The sequence below is a fragment of the Rhinoraja longicauda genome, chromosome 24, assembly GCF_053455715.1.
Source record: "Rhinoraja longicauda isolate Sanriku21f chromosome 24, sRhiLon1.1, whole genome shotgun sequence".
In the NCBI taxonomy this organism is placed as follows: domain Eukaryota; kingdom Metazoa; phylum Chordata; class Chondrichthyes; order Rajiformes; family Arhynchobatidae; genus Rhinoraja; species Rhinoraja longicauda.
Window position 1 is genome coordinate 36,295,892 of NC_135976.1, and position 15,034 is coordinate 36,310,925.

Here is a 15,034-nt window from a genome sequence, read left to right on the forward strand (position 1 = left end):
GGTGCTGTTTGTACGGAGTTTGCACGTTCTCCCCGTGAGCTGCGTGGGTTTTCTCCGGGTGCTCCGGTTTCCTCCCACACTCCAAAGACGTGCGGGTTTGTAGGTTAATTGGCTTCAGTAAAAATTGTAAATTGTCCCCAGTGTGTGTGTGTGTCGGACAGTGTTAGTGTGCGGGGATCGCTGGTCAGTGCGGACTCGGTGGGCCGAAGGGCCTGTTACCGCGCTGTATCTCCAAACTAATCTAAACTAAAAGGTACTAAACATATGCAGCTTCTGATTGTAGTTTAGAGAAACAGACACTTCTGACCCACCGAGTCCGTGCCGACTATTAACACTATCCTATACAATTTTTACATATATACCAAGCCAATTAACCTACAAACCTGCACATCTTTGGAGTGTGGGAGGAAACCGAAGATCTCGGAGAAAACCCACGCAGGTCACGGGGAGAACGTACAAACTCTGTACAGACAGCGCCCGGAGACAGGACCGAACCCGGGTCTCCGGCGTTGCATTTGCTGTAAGGCAGCAGCTTCATGCCATATTTGTACAGATTCTCAATCAGAATTGAAGCCAGAGTGGCCTTGCATGGATTGTGTTTGGCAGGCTGGCAGTGAGGGGGAGGATAATCACTCATACCGTGTGGAAGTCCAGTCCAGAGTTCAGTATTGACTAAGTACCTGCTCTCCCAGTCTGGCTCTGACCCTGCTATGTTTCCATCCAGATCCCATTTCTTGGACAAATGTCGATGCTATAAGCAGGCTCGAATCCACTAAATGGCCAGCAATGTTTAATTCAGATACAGGAACAGATTTTAGTTTGGTTTAGTTCAATGTAGTTTATTGTCATGTGTACCGATGAGGAACAGTGAAAAGCTTTAGGTACAGGAACAGATTCAGGGACAGCTTCTTCCCAGCTGTTATCAGGCAACAGAACCATCCTACCACAACCAGAGAGCAGTGCTGAACTACTATCCACCTCATTGGAGACCCTCGGACTATCTTTAATTGGAAGAATTACTCCAGCACTCTGTGAAATGTCACCTATCCATGTTCTCCACAGATGCTGCCTGACCCGCTGAGTTACTCCAGCACTCTGTGAAACGTCACCCACCCATGTTCTCCACAGATGCTGCCTGACCCGCTGAGTTACTCCAGCACTCTGTGAAACGTCACCTATTCATGTTCTCCACAGATGCTGCCTGACCCGCTGAGTTACTCCAACACTCTGTGAAACGTCACCCACCCATGTTCTCCACAGATGCTGCCTGACCCGCTGAGTTACTCCAGCATTTTGTGTCCATCTTCAACCTACCAACCCACATGTCTTTGGAGTGTTGAAGGAAACCAGACACCTGGAGAAAACCCACGTGGTCACGGGGAGAACGTACAAACTCCCAACCGACAGCACCCGTGGTCAGGATTGAACCCGGGTCTGTGGCGCTCTGAGGCAGCAGCTCTACCCGCTGCGCCACCGTGCCGCACGAAGACCTGAAATGAAAGGCAGTTTCTTACTTCAGTAACGGGTGGGTGTTGAGCAATAACACAGACCTTGCGTGGACACCAGCGACTGGTGGGTGGGACTTGACAAGTAGGTTTGGAGTTTCCAGACATGACAATGATCTTCGAACGTGCGCGACCTTCTGTCCTGGGCTTTCCCGGAGTCAGGGCCATTCCTCAGGAGATTAAACGCTGAGTTATTCATGGCCAGCATTCAACATCTGCAGCAACATCAACATCTGCAGCAACACCAACATCTGTAGTAACATCAACATCTGCAACAACATCAACATCTGCAGCAACATCAACATCTGTAGTAACATCAACATCTGCAACAACATCAACATCTGCAGCAACATCAACATCTGCAGAAACATCAACATCTGCAGCAACACCAACATCTGCAGCAAAATCCACATCTGCAACAACATCAACATATGCAGTAACATCAACATCTGCAACAACATCAACATCTGCAGCAACATCAACATCTGCATCAACATCTGCAGCAACATCAACATCTGCAGCAACACCAACATCTGCAGCAACATCAACATCTGCAGCAACATCAACATCTGCAACAACATCAACATCTGCAGCAACACCAACATCTGCAGCAACACCAACATCTGCAGCAACATCAACATCTGCAGCAAAATCAACATATGCTCACCCTCCCTCACCCCCGCCCCTCCCTCACCCCCGCCCCTCCCTCACCCCCGCCTCTCCCTCACCCCCGCCCCCCCCTCACCCCCGCCCTTCCCTTACCCCCGCCCCTCCCTCACCCTGCCCCTCTCTCATCCCCGCCCCTCCCTCACCCCCTCCGTCACCCCCGCCCCCCCTCACCCCCGCCCTTCCCTTACCCCCGCCCTTCCCTTACCACGCCCCTCCCTCACCCCCGCCCTTCCCTTACCCCGCCCCTCCCTCACCCCGCCCCTCCCTCATCCCCGCCCCTCCCTCACCCCCTCCCTCACCCCCGCCCCCCCTCACCCCCGCCCCTCCCTCACCCCCGCCCCCCCCTCACCCCCGCCCCTCCCTCACCCCCGCCCCTCCCTCACCCCGCCCCTCCCTCACCCCGCCCCTCCCTCATCCCCGCCCCTCCCTCACCCCCTCCTCACCCCCGCCCCCCCACACCCCCGCCCCCCCCCTCACCCCGCACCTCCCTCACCCCGCCCCTCCCTCACCCCGCCCCTCCCTCACCCCCGCCCCTCCCTCATCCCCGCCCCTCCCTCACCCCTGCTCCTCCCTCACCCCCGCCCCTCCAATCCCACTTTCCCTTCCATTTCTCTCTCTCTCTGATCTGGTCTATGATCCTAAGTGATAACCATTTTCTTTCTCCACAGATGCTGACTGTTTTCGACAGTGGAATGAGACCAGGAGCAAGGACTCTCAGTCTAATCTCAAACCTCCTTCTAACAATAACATTTATTGATTGTCCTTTCCACCTGTTCATAAGTGATAGGAGCAGAATTAGGCCATTCTCTCCCCCCTAACCCCATTCTCCTGCCTTCTCCCCATAACCCCTGACACCCGTACTAATCAAGAATCTATCTCTCTCTGCCTTAAAAATATCCATTGACTTGGCCTCCACAGCCGTCTGTGGCAATGAATCCCACAGATTCACCACCCTCTGACTAAAGAAATTTCTCCTCATCTCAATAGACAATAGACAATAGGTGCAGGAGGAGGCCATTCGGCCCTTCGAGCCAGCACCGCCATTCAATGTGATCATGGCTGATCATTCTCAATCAGTACCCCGTTCCTGCCTTCTCCCCATACCCCCTGACTCCGCTATCCTTAAGAGCTCTATCTAGCTCCCTCTTGAATGCATTCAGAGAATTGGCCTCCACTGCCTTCTGAGGCAGAGAATTCCACAGATTCACAACTCTCTGACAGAAAAGTTTTTCCTCATATCCATTCTAAATGGCCTACCCCTTATTCTTAAACTGTGGCCCCTTGTTCTGGACTCCCCCAACATTGGGAACATGTTTCCTGCCTCTAACATGTCCAACCCCTTAATAATCTTATACTTTTCGATAAGATCTCCTCTCATCCTTCCTGAAGGAACGTCCTTTACTTCTGAGGCTGTGCCCTCTGGTCCTAGACTCTCCTGTGAGTGGAAGCAGATGTTTACAAGTATGTTTGGATGGGTTGTCCCATCAGCTTTACGTTTATTTAACTTCAGTGTCTGGGAATGAAAGTTGTGCACACTGTCCCACATCAGCAAACGGAGATTTCCTTCGATTTTCAGTTTTAGTTTTAGAGATACAGCGTGGAAACAAGCCTTTTGGCCCACCGAGTCCGCACCTGCCAGCGTTTGGCCCACATCCCTCCAAACCTGCCCTATCCATGTACCTGTCCAAATGTTTCTTACACGTTGGGATAGTCCCAGCCTCAACTGCCTCCTCCGGCTGCTCGTTCTGTACACCCACTACCCTCTGTGTGGAAATGTCACCCCTCAGGTTCCTATTAAATCATTGCCCCCCCTCTCACCCTAACAGAGATGTTCCTGATTGTGAAACCGTGATCACCGCTGCTTTCCAAACATGACTTTTTTTCTCTTTACCTTTGCAATTTCCCGAAAATGTCCCCGAGCTTTGTGTGGACATAACCCTTGCAAAACAAACCTGCCCTCTCCAAAACCAACACTACTCCAAGACCATCCACAGGGTTGAATTTGTGTCCAGTATCGAAGGGAGTGTGCTGGAAAACTCAACGGAGAGGGGACCTGACAACATGTTCCAGGCCACCACATTCCAAGTGGCACTGATTGTCATCCTGCAGATCAGCTCCTCGCTTGGTAAGGGCTGCGATGTCTTTAATTGGTGCTTGTATTTGGGTTTTTCACATCTCTTGCGATACAGAAAGGAGCCGTTGGAAGGTCGGGGCAAAGTGATCTTTAGTAATAAGCCAGCGAGGATGTGAATTAAAATAGACACAGAGTGCAGGAGTAATTCAGCGGGTCAGGCAGCATCTGTGGAGAACATGGATAGGTGACGTTTCACAGAGTGCTGGAGTAACTCAGCGGGTCAGGCAGCATCTGTGGAGAACATGGATAGGTAACGTTTCACAGAGTGCTGGAGTAACTCAGCGGGTCAGGCAGCATCTGTGGAGAACATGGATAGGTGACGTTTCGGATCGGGACCCTTCTCCTGATGAATGAATGAAGAGGTTCTCCTCTGACGGGAGTTCAGCAACATTATCTCTCACTGTACCCCCCCCCCCTCCCCCTCCCCCCCTCCCCCTCCCCCTCCCCCCCCCCTCTGTGATTCCTCCTGCTCTCTTTTAAAAACGTCACCTATTCCTCTCCAGAGACGCTGCCTGTCCCGCTGAATTACTCCAGCATTTTGTGTCTATCTTCGATTTAAACCAGCGTCTGAACACAGAGGATGTGAATGAACCCGGCCGGCCATCCTCAATCCCTGTCTGGGTCGTTTACAAATAAATACAAGACAATAGACAATAGGTGCAGGAGGAGGCCATTCGGCCCTTCGAGCCTCACCGCCATTCAATGTGATCATGGCTGATCATTCTCAATCAGTACCCTGTTCCTGCCTTCTCCCCATACCCCCTGACTCTGCTATCCTTAAGAGCTCTATCTAGCTCTCTCTTGAATGCATTCAGAGAATTGGCCTCCACTGCCTTCTGAGGCAGAGAATTCCACAGATTCACAACTCTCTGACTGAAAAAGCTTTTCCTCATCTCAGTTCTAAATGGCCTACCCCTTATTCTTAAACTGTGACCCCTTGTTTTGGACTCCCCCAACATTGGGAACATGTTTCCTGCCTCTAAAGTGTCCTACCCCTTAATAATCTTATACGTTTCGATAAGATCTCCTCTCATCCTTCTAAATTCCAGTGTATACAAGCCCAGTCGCTCCAGTCTTTCAACATATGACAGTCCCGCCATTCCGGGAATTAACCTAGTAAACCTACGCTGCACGCCCTCAATAGCAAGAATATCCTTCTTCAAATTTGGAGACCAAAACTGCACACAGTACTCCAGGTGCAGTCTCACTAGGGTCCTGTCCAACTGCAGAAGGACCTCTTTGCTCCTATACTCAACTCCTCTTGTTATGAAGGCCAACATTCCATTGGCTTTCTTCACTGCCTGCTGTACCTGCATGCTTCCTTTCAGTGACTGATGCACTAGGACACCCAGATCTCGTAGTACGTCCCCTGTTCCTAACTTGACACCATTCAGATAATACTCTGCCTTCCTATTCTTACCACCAAAGTGGATAACCTCACACTTATCCACATTAAACTGCATCTGCCATGCATCCGCCCACTCACACAACCTGTCCAAGTCACCCTGCAACCTCATAGCATCTTCCTCACAAGGCAGTCGAAAAGATAATTCCACCTGACACAGAGGAGGATTAGACTCTCAACATAGGTTACAAAAAGCTGATGCCTCACGGCGCCAGAGACCCGGGTTCGATCCCGACTACGGGCGCTGTCTGTACGGAGTTTGTACGTTCTTCCTGTGACCTGTGTGGGTTTTCTCCGGGTGCTCCGGTTTCCTCCCACACTCCAAAGACGTGCGGGAATGTAGGTTAATTGACTTTGGTAAAATTGTAAATTGTCCCCAGTGTGTGTGGGATAGTGTTAGTGTGCGGGGATCGCTGGTCGGCGCGGACACGGTGGGCTGAAGGGCCTGTTTCCGCACTGTATCTCTAAACTAAACTAAACTAAAATAGAAGTGTAAATTATAGAAATACTCCTCATGCAAACATTTAAAAAGTTGCCTTTCGTTCCAAATGGCGCAGATGTTGCTGGAGTTGGGATGAGAGTGTCGGGAGGTCTCTGACCGTTGGGACCGGGGTTTGAGTCAATATAGTCACTGACCACGAGGTGTGGGCATGCCCGTGTGCCAGGGTCCTGACCACTGCTCGCCGACGGGCAGGGTCTGTGTAACAAAAGCTCCACCCTCCACGGATCCACAGTTAAAGCAGCAAACACAGAAGGTGTCTGTGCAATGCAACAGTCGATGATCTTAGTTTAGTTTAGTTTAGAGACACAGCGAGGAAACAGGCCCTTCGGCCCACCGAGTCCGCGCCGACCAGCGATCCCCGCTCACTAACACTATCCTACACACACTAGGGACAATTTTTAAAACATTTTCACCAAGCCAATTAACCTACATACTTGTGTGTCTTTGGAGAGTGGGAGGAAACCGAAGATCCCGGAGAAAACCCACGCAGGTCACGGGGAGAATCCGTGTCCAGGTGTTGTATGTCCATGTCCAGGTGCCGTAGATCCGTGTCCAGGTGCTGTAGATCCGTGTCCAGGTGCATTGTCCAGGTGCTGTCGATCCGTGTCCAGGTGCATTGTCCAGGTGTTGTAGATCCGTGTCCTGGTGTCTGGGGTTCCCTGATGCTTCCCTCAGCAGCGGCAGGTTTGGACGGATCCGTTCAGTCAACCCTTGTCTTTGTTCCTTGCAGAGAGCTGTGGAAGACCGGCGGACATTCCCGACGGGTTTGTGAGCTACGAGTCTTTGGAAAAGGGCAGTTCGGCCACCTATTCCTGCCACCCAGGGTAAGCTCACATGATTGGAGTAGATTTAGGCCATTCGGCCCATCAAGTCTACTCCGCCATTCAATCACGGCTGATCTATCTCTCCCTCCTAACCCCATTCTCCTGCCTTCTCCCCATCACCCCTGACACCCGCACTAATCAAGAATCAATCTATCTCCACTTTCAATATTGAGCAGAGCAGAGATTGGAGAGGCTGGGAGAGGTTTTCATGAAGGAAATGGAGAGGTGACCAAGGAGACTGGCTTGGGTTCACGGGAACTGCTCCGGTACATCGGCCGCCCGGGCCCCAACCGGACTTTCAATAATGTCGGCGTCGCGTGTGTAAGATACGCAGAAAGTAATTCACCGCACATTTGCACATGTGACAAAAACAAGCTGGATGACCTCAGGGCAAGGATCAGATTCCAGAGGGACATAAGGAACTGTAACATCCTTTGTCTGACTGAGACATGGCTGACCCCGCTGGTGCCTGACCAGGTGATCTGCCCTGACCCCGCTGGTTCCTGACCAGGTGATCTGCTCAGACCCCACTGGTGCCTGACCAGGTGATCTGCCCAGACCCCGCTGGTGCCTGACCAGGTGATCTGCCCTGACCCCGCTGGTGCCTGACCAGGTGATCTGCCCATCCGAGTCCTTCACTGTTTTCCGGGCAGACAGAACGGAAGAATCCGGGAAATCCAAGGGCGGAGGAGTCTGCTTCTTGACCAATAATAACTGGTGCAATCCTGGAAATATTAAGACGCTTTCTCGTTCCTGCTCGCCGGACCTGGAACATCTAACTATCTCATGCCGACCATTCTATCTACCCCGGGAGTTCAGCTCGGTGATCATCACAGCCGGGGATGTGCACACATTCTCGGTGTCCGAGCATGAGGTGAGGTGGGCTCTGACGCGTGTGAACACGAGGAAAGCTGGAGGCCCAGATGGTATATCTGGGCGAGTACTAAAGTCTTGTGCTACTCAGCTTGCTCCCGTGCTCACCACAATATTCAACCTCTCCTTGGCCAAGTCCGTGGTCCCTGCATGCTTCAAAAGATCCATCATTGTACCGGTGCCAAAGAATGCCTCTCCAGCGTGTTTAAATGACTACCGACCGGTGGCCCTCACCTCGGTTGTCATGAAATGCTTGGAGAGGCTAGTCAAGAAGCACATCTGCGCCCTCCTTCCTCGCAACATGGACCCACTACAGTTCGCATACCGTCCGAACAGGTCCACAGATGATGCGGTCTCCCAGGTTCTACACACCGCTCTCTCTCATCTGGACAGCCAGGGGGGCTATGTGAGGATGCTGTTCATTGACTTTAGTTCAGCATTCAACACAATAGTCCCCAGCAGACTGGTTGAGAAGCTGCTGGAACTGGGGCTTAGCACCCCTCTGTGTGCCTGGGTCCTGGACTTTCTCACTGCCAGGCCCCAAGTGGTCAGGATGGGGAACACACATCTAGCTCCCTCACCCTGAACATAGGATCCCCCCAGGGTTGCGTCCTTAGCCCCCTACTGTACTCCCTGTACACACATGACTGTGGGGCCAGGTTCAGCTCAAACTCCATCATCAAGTTTGCTGATGACACTGTGGTGGTGGGCCGGATCTCCAACAACGATGAGAAGGCCTACCGGGAGGAGGTGGCTGATCTGGCACTCTGGTGTCAGGACAATAGCCTCCTCTTGAATGTCACTAAAACAAAGGAGCTGATTGTGGACTTTAGAAGGGCTCAACATCCAAGGACGTGCACGCCACTGGAGATAAATGGGTCTATTGTGGATAGGGTGAGCAGTTTTAAATACTTGGGAGTCCGCATCACAGAGGATCTGACGTGTGCAACGCACATTGCCGCACTGGTGGGTAAGGCAAAGCAGCGCCTTTACTACCTTAGACAACTGAGGAAATTCAGAGTGTCTCTGAGGATCCTTCATTGCTTCTACTCTGGGGCTGTAGAGAGCATCCTGTCCGGCAACATTACAGTCTGGTTTGGGAACAGCTCTGCCCAGGACAGGATGGCCCTGCAGAGAGTAGTGCGTTCAGCAGAACGCACCATGGGAACTACGCTCGTCCCCCTGCAGGACCTATACATCAGGAGGTGCAGATCCAGAGCAAGCAAGATCATGAGGGACCCCTGCCACCCCAGTAACGGACTGTTCCAGATGCTACGATCAGGCAAACGTCTCCGCTGTCACGCTGTGAAAACGGAGAGGATGAGACGGAGTTTCTTCCCACTTTTATAATCCCAGAGACTAAATTTTTGTCTACACTATAGTAACTTATTAACTTTATTTATATGCTGTAACTGTATTCTTTTTTGTGCACAATCCGCAGGCATTGCCACTTTCATTTCACTGCACATCGTGTATGTGTATGTGACAAATAAACTTGACTTGACTAAAGCACACGTAATAGTGAACACATGTTGGTGAACACGTGATGGTGAACACGTGAAGGTGAACACGTGATGGTGAACACATTATGGTGAACACGTGATAGTGAACACATGATGGTGAACACGTGATGCTGAACACGTGATGGTGAGCACGTGATGGTGTACACACATGATGAAGACCAGGTGATGGTGAACACATGATGGTGAACACACATGCTGAAGGCCAGGTGATGGTGAACACGTGATGGTGAACACATGATGGTGACACGTGAGGGTGAACACGTGATGGTGAACATGTGATGGTGAACACATGATGGTGACACGTGAGGGTGAACACGTGATGGTGAACATGTGATGGTGAACACATGACAGTCAACGAATGATGAAGAACATGTGATGGTGAACACGTGATGGTGAACACGTCTGACCTTCCTTATCCTGTTGTGTTTTGCAGTTACGTTTTGAGAGGCACTCGCTCACGGGTCTGCAGTGAGAGAGGGTGGTGGGGACAGCTGCCGGAGTGTCAGCGTAAGTCAGCCTCCGTGTTAGTGGCAGCTTCCCACTGCATTCCCCACACCCCCTCTCCCTACCCCCCCTCTCCCCACACCCCCTCTCCCCACCCCCCCCTCTCCCCACCCCCCCCTCTCCCCACCACCCCTCTCCCCACCCCCCCTCTCCCCACCCCCCCCTCTCCCCACCACCCCTCTCCCCAACACCCCTCTCCACACCCCCCCTCTCCCCACCCCCTCTCCCCACCCCCTATCCCCACCCCCCCTCTCCCCACCCCACCTATCCACAGGAGTAGTGGGGAGAGGGGGTGGGGTGAGGGGGGGTGGGGTGAGGGGAGGTGGGGGGAGGGGGGTGGGGAGAGGGGGGGTGGGGTGAGGGGGGGTGGGGTGAGGGGAGGTGGGGGGAGGGGGGTGGGGAGAGGGGGGTGGGGTGAGGGGGGGTGGGGTGAGGGGAGGTGGGGGGAGGGGGGTGGGGAGAGGGGGGGTGGGCAGAGGGGGGGTAGGGACTGCGGTGGGAAGCTGCCAGCAAGGATGTGAATTAAAATAGACACCGAGTGCAGAAGTAACTCAGCGGGTCAGGCAGCATCTGTGGGGAACATGGATAGGTGATGCTTTGTCACCCATTCCTTCTCTCCACTATCTGTGTCGGGACGGGGCATGCCCAGTAACTGGTGGTGCACTCGGGGGAGTTGTGCAACTGAGAGACGTTGCGCTCCCCAAAGGTGGTGGCGCGGGTAGACAGGGTGGTGAGGCGGGGGTGTGGGACGCTTGTCGTCATCGGATGGGGCATCAACCACAGGAGCTGGCACTTCATTTTACAGCAGTGTAGCCTGGACAGCGTGGATGTGGAGAGGATGTTTCCACTAGTGGGAGAGTCTACGACCAGAGGGCACAGCCTCAGAATGAAAGGACGTATCTTTAGGCAGGAGCCGAGGGGGAATTTCTTCAGCCAGAGGGTGGTGCGTGGACATACCTGGGGAGGACATGTTGCTCGGCACAGGTGGCCTGCGCTGATAGGCCCATTCCCGTGCAGGACGGTTCCATGAATGTTTGACATTTAGTAAAGGACTAAACGCTGGAGAGAGTTGCTGCAGGAAACACACTTTGTGTTGCTTGTTTTGGAACTGAGGAGAGAGTTGGTCGTAGCTGTCCTCCACGCGGATGGCCAACACCGACAGCAACACTTTGTAGAGGCAGAAGCTGTCTCCAACAGAGGCCAAACTGAACGAGCAGAATGGTTAAATGCAGCAGACTCGATGGGCAGAATGGCCTCCGTCTGCTCCATTGAATTTATGAATCTGTGGCCAGGTGAATAGTGCAGTGATTGATTGATTGATTGATTGATTGATTGATTGATTGATTGATTGATTGATTGATTGATTGATTGACTGACTGACTGATCGATTGGTCGATTGATCGACTGATCGATTGATTAATTGATTGACTGATTGATTGATTGATTGACTGATTGATTGATTGGTTGGTTGATTGTTTGGTTGTTTGGTTGATCAATTGATTGGTTGGTTGGTTGATTGATCAATTGATTGATTGATTAATTGATTGATTGATTGGTTGTTTGATTGGTTGGTTGTTTGCTTGGTTGGTTGTTTGGTTGATCAATTGATTGGTTGGTTGATTGTTTGATCAATGGTTGGTTGATTGGTTGGTTGTCATTGTCACGTTTACTTGGTGCAGTGAGATGCTTTGTTTCAACTAAACTGTTCATCATGACTTTTGAAAAACATACGGATAGATATATTGGTGGGAAAGTTTGTAGGGCTATGGGCCAAACACAAAGGCCAATGGGCCTAGCCCAGTATGCCATTTGGGTCAGCATGGGCAAAGTGGGTGGAAGGGCCTGTCTCCATCCTGCCAGCTCTCTGACACCATTAATTGTATTTGTAGCTGAATCTCTGCTCTATTTCTTTCTTAATTTAGTGAAATCTTGTGGAAGTCTTCGCGATATTCTTAATGGATGGTTCACGGCTTCAGGCAATGTGTTTGGTGCCAATGTTACCTTTCACTGTAATGAGGGGTAAGTGTTGAGGGGTGGGGGATAAATGTTGGAACACCCGCATCATAAACACACGTGCCACAACCATCTCAGCCTGGGCACCAACTATCTCTGGATCATGTACACTTCCTGCCAGTGTCACCCCCACAGATGGACACAGAGTGCTGGAGTAACTCAGCAGGTCAGGCAGCATCTGTGGAGAACATGGATAGGTGACGTTTCACAGAGTGCTGGAGTAACTCAGCGGGTCAGGCAGCATCTGTGGAGAACATGGATAGGTAACGTTTCGGGTTAAGACTCTTCTTCAGACTGAGAGTCGGGGAAAGGGAAACTAGCGAGATGAAATGGTACAGAACAAATCAGTGCCAGCACTGCTGACCAAGGAGCCCACAATGGTCCATTGTTGGCCGTGCAAGAGGTGACAATGAAGGGATGCGAACAGTGGAACTAGCAGACTGACTAGGATGGGGGAGGGATGGAGAGAGAGGGAATGCAAGAGTTACTTGAAATTAGAGAAGTCAATATTGATTTTGCAATTTTAATAATGGCCTGAAAAATAATATTTGCTTATGTGACCAATAAAGTCCTGGTGACTATCGACTAATCACACCGCTGGGCTGTGTGCTGCCCAAGCGCAATATGAGGAGGAGTCCTCCAATTTGCGTGTGGCCTCACGTGTCATTGGCGTGTTGGGTCTGACAGCCCAGAGTTTGAGCTGTGACCAAGTCATTCCATGGGTTTGTTTCTCACCCCCTGCTCTGTTCAGCCTCAGTAAAGTGGATCACAAGAATGGATATGTGACATGGATAGGACAGGTTTGGAGGGATATGGACCAAGTGCAGGCAGGTGGGACTCGTGTAGCTGGGACATTGTTGGCCGGTGTGGGCAAGTTGGGCCGAAGGGCCTGTTCCCACACTGTATCATTCTGTGACTACTCGATATTGTGCCTCGTGTTGCAGGAACGGGGTACTGATTGAGAGTGATCAGCCATGATCGCATTGAATGGCGGTGCTGGCTCGAAGGGTTGAATGGCCTCCTCCTGCACCTATTGTCTATTGTTGCGCCTGTTTAGAGCTGATCCTCACAGTTCCCGGACCTTATGTGAAGCATCTTTGCCACAGCCAGCGGTGGAGACCAACTCATTGGGTGGTTTTAAAATGGAGATTAATAGTAGAGGTTAGTAAGCGTGTCAGAAGTTACGGGGAGAAGGCAGGAGAATGGTGGCACACATTCGATGGGCCGAATGGCCTAATTCTGCTCCGATGTCTTATGATCTAATACAGATGGATGGAATTTGTATTTAAAATGCAATGTGCAGAACTATAGAACAGAACAGTCCAGCACAGGAACAGGCCCTTCAGCCCACAATGTCCGTGCTGAACAGGATGCCATGTTCAACTAATCCCCTCTGCCCGCACGTGATCCATATCCCAACATTCCCTGCATATCCACGCGCCTCTTAAACACCACTATCATATCTGCCTCCACCCCCACCCCTGGCAGCATGTTCCAGGCCCACATCCCCACCCCCGCCCTCACCCCCACCCTCACCCCTGGCAGCATGTTCCAGGCCCACATCCCCACCCCCGCCCTCACCCTCACCCCCACCCCCACCTCCACCCCCACCCCTGGCAGCATGTTCCAGGCCCACATCCCCACCCCCGCCCTCACCCCCACCCTCACCCCCACCCCCACCCCCACCCCACCCCCACCCCCACCTCCACCCCCACCCCCACCCCCACCTCCACCCCCACCCCCACCCCCACCCCCACCCCCACCCCCACCCCCACCCCCACCCCCACCCCCACCCCCACCCCCACCCCCACCTCCACCCCCACCCCTGGCAGCATGTTCCAGGCCCACATCCCCACCCCCACCCTCACCCTCACCCCCACCCCCACCTCCACCCCCACCCCACCCCCACCCCCACCCTCACCCTCACCCCCACCCCCACCTCCACCCCCACCCCTGGCAGCATGTTCCAGGCCCACATCCCCACCCCCGCCCTCACCCTCACCCCCACCCCCACCCCCACCCCACCCCCACCCCCACCTCCACCCCCACCCCCACCTCCACCCCCACCCCCACCCCCACCCCCACCCTCACCCCCACCCCCACCCCCACCCCCACCCCCACCCCCAATGAATGGTGGTACTGGCTCGGGCCGAATGGCCTCCTCCTGCACCTATTTTCTCTGTTTCTCTGCCAGCGCTTGCAGTTCCTTGTCTCTGTCCTGGGCGACTTTCTGCCGATCGCTGGCGTTGTCCTGCTGACCCTGTGCTCCTTGTCTTTAGGTTCTCGCTGAGGGGCGTGGGTCACAGTCGGTGTGAAGTCAATGGTTGGTCGGGCACAGTGCCAACCTGTGAAAGTGAGTTACCACCCGCCCTCTGCCGAGCGAGGAGGGTCCCGGCCCTGGCCCTGCACATGGGGGGAGACTGTGTGGTTGGGTCGACACGCACACACTGGTCACACATGGCCACAGCACCAGGGCTAGAGTGACCCCCACACCCACACGCCACAGTGACCCCCACACCCACACGCCACAGTGACCCCCACACCCACACGCCACAGTGACCCCCACACCCACACGCCACAGTGACCCCCACACCCACACGCCACAGTGACCCCCACACCCACACGCCACAGTGACCCCCACACCCACACGCCACAGTGACCCCCACACCCACACGCCACAGTGACCCCCACACCCACACGCCTCAGTGACCCCCACACCCACACGCCACAGTGACCCCCACACCCACACGCCACAGTGACCCCCACACCCACACGCCACAGTGACCCCCACACCCACACCCACAGTGACCCCCACCCCCACACCCACAGCACCAGGGCTATAGTCACACTCCACCCACACCCACACCCACACACCTGCACCAACCAGCCAGCGACATTCTCATACAGGCAGCATACTCTGTTTTTCTAACAAGATCATAATCATAGAGTCACCCAGCACGGAAACAGACCCTTCGGCCCAACTTGCCCATGCTGACCAAAGTACTCCATCTCCTCTGGTCCCACCTGCCCGCGTTTGGCCCACATCCCTCTAAACCTGCCCTATCCATGAACCTGTGCAAGA

The 15,034-nt window shown here is 53.4% G+C and overlaps 1 protein-coding gene across 1 annotated transcript in view; it reads left to right on the top strand.

Moving 5' to 3' along the window:
- The first annotated feature begins 4,142 nt into the window (after positions 1-4,142).
- Positions 4,143-15,034, top strand: part of LOC144605181 (C4b-binding protein alpha chain-like) — a 39,077-nt gene continuing 28,185 nt past the window's right edge. Inside the window, exons 1-5 of the mRNA XM_078420270.1 lie at positions 4,143-4,299; positions 6,946-7,039; positions 9,869-9,942; positions 11,862-11,958; positions 14,232-14,305. Coding sequence (XP_078276396.1) covers positions 4,236-4,299; positions 6,946-7,039; positions 9,869-9,942; positions 11,862-11,958; positions 14,232-14,305 — 403 coding nt within the window. The 5' untranslated portion in view covers positions 4,143-4,235. The remainder of the gene's footprint in view (positions 4,300-6,945; positions 7,040-9,868; positions 9,943-11,861; positions 11,959-14,231; positions 14,306-15,034) is intronic.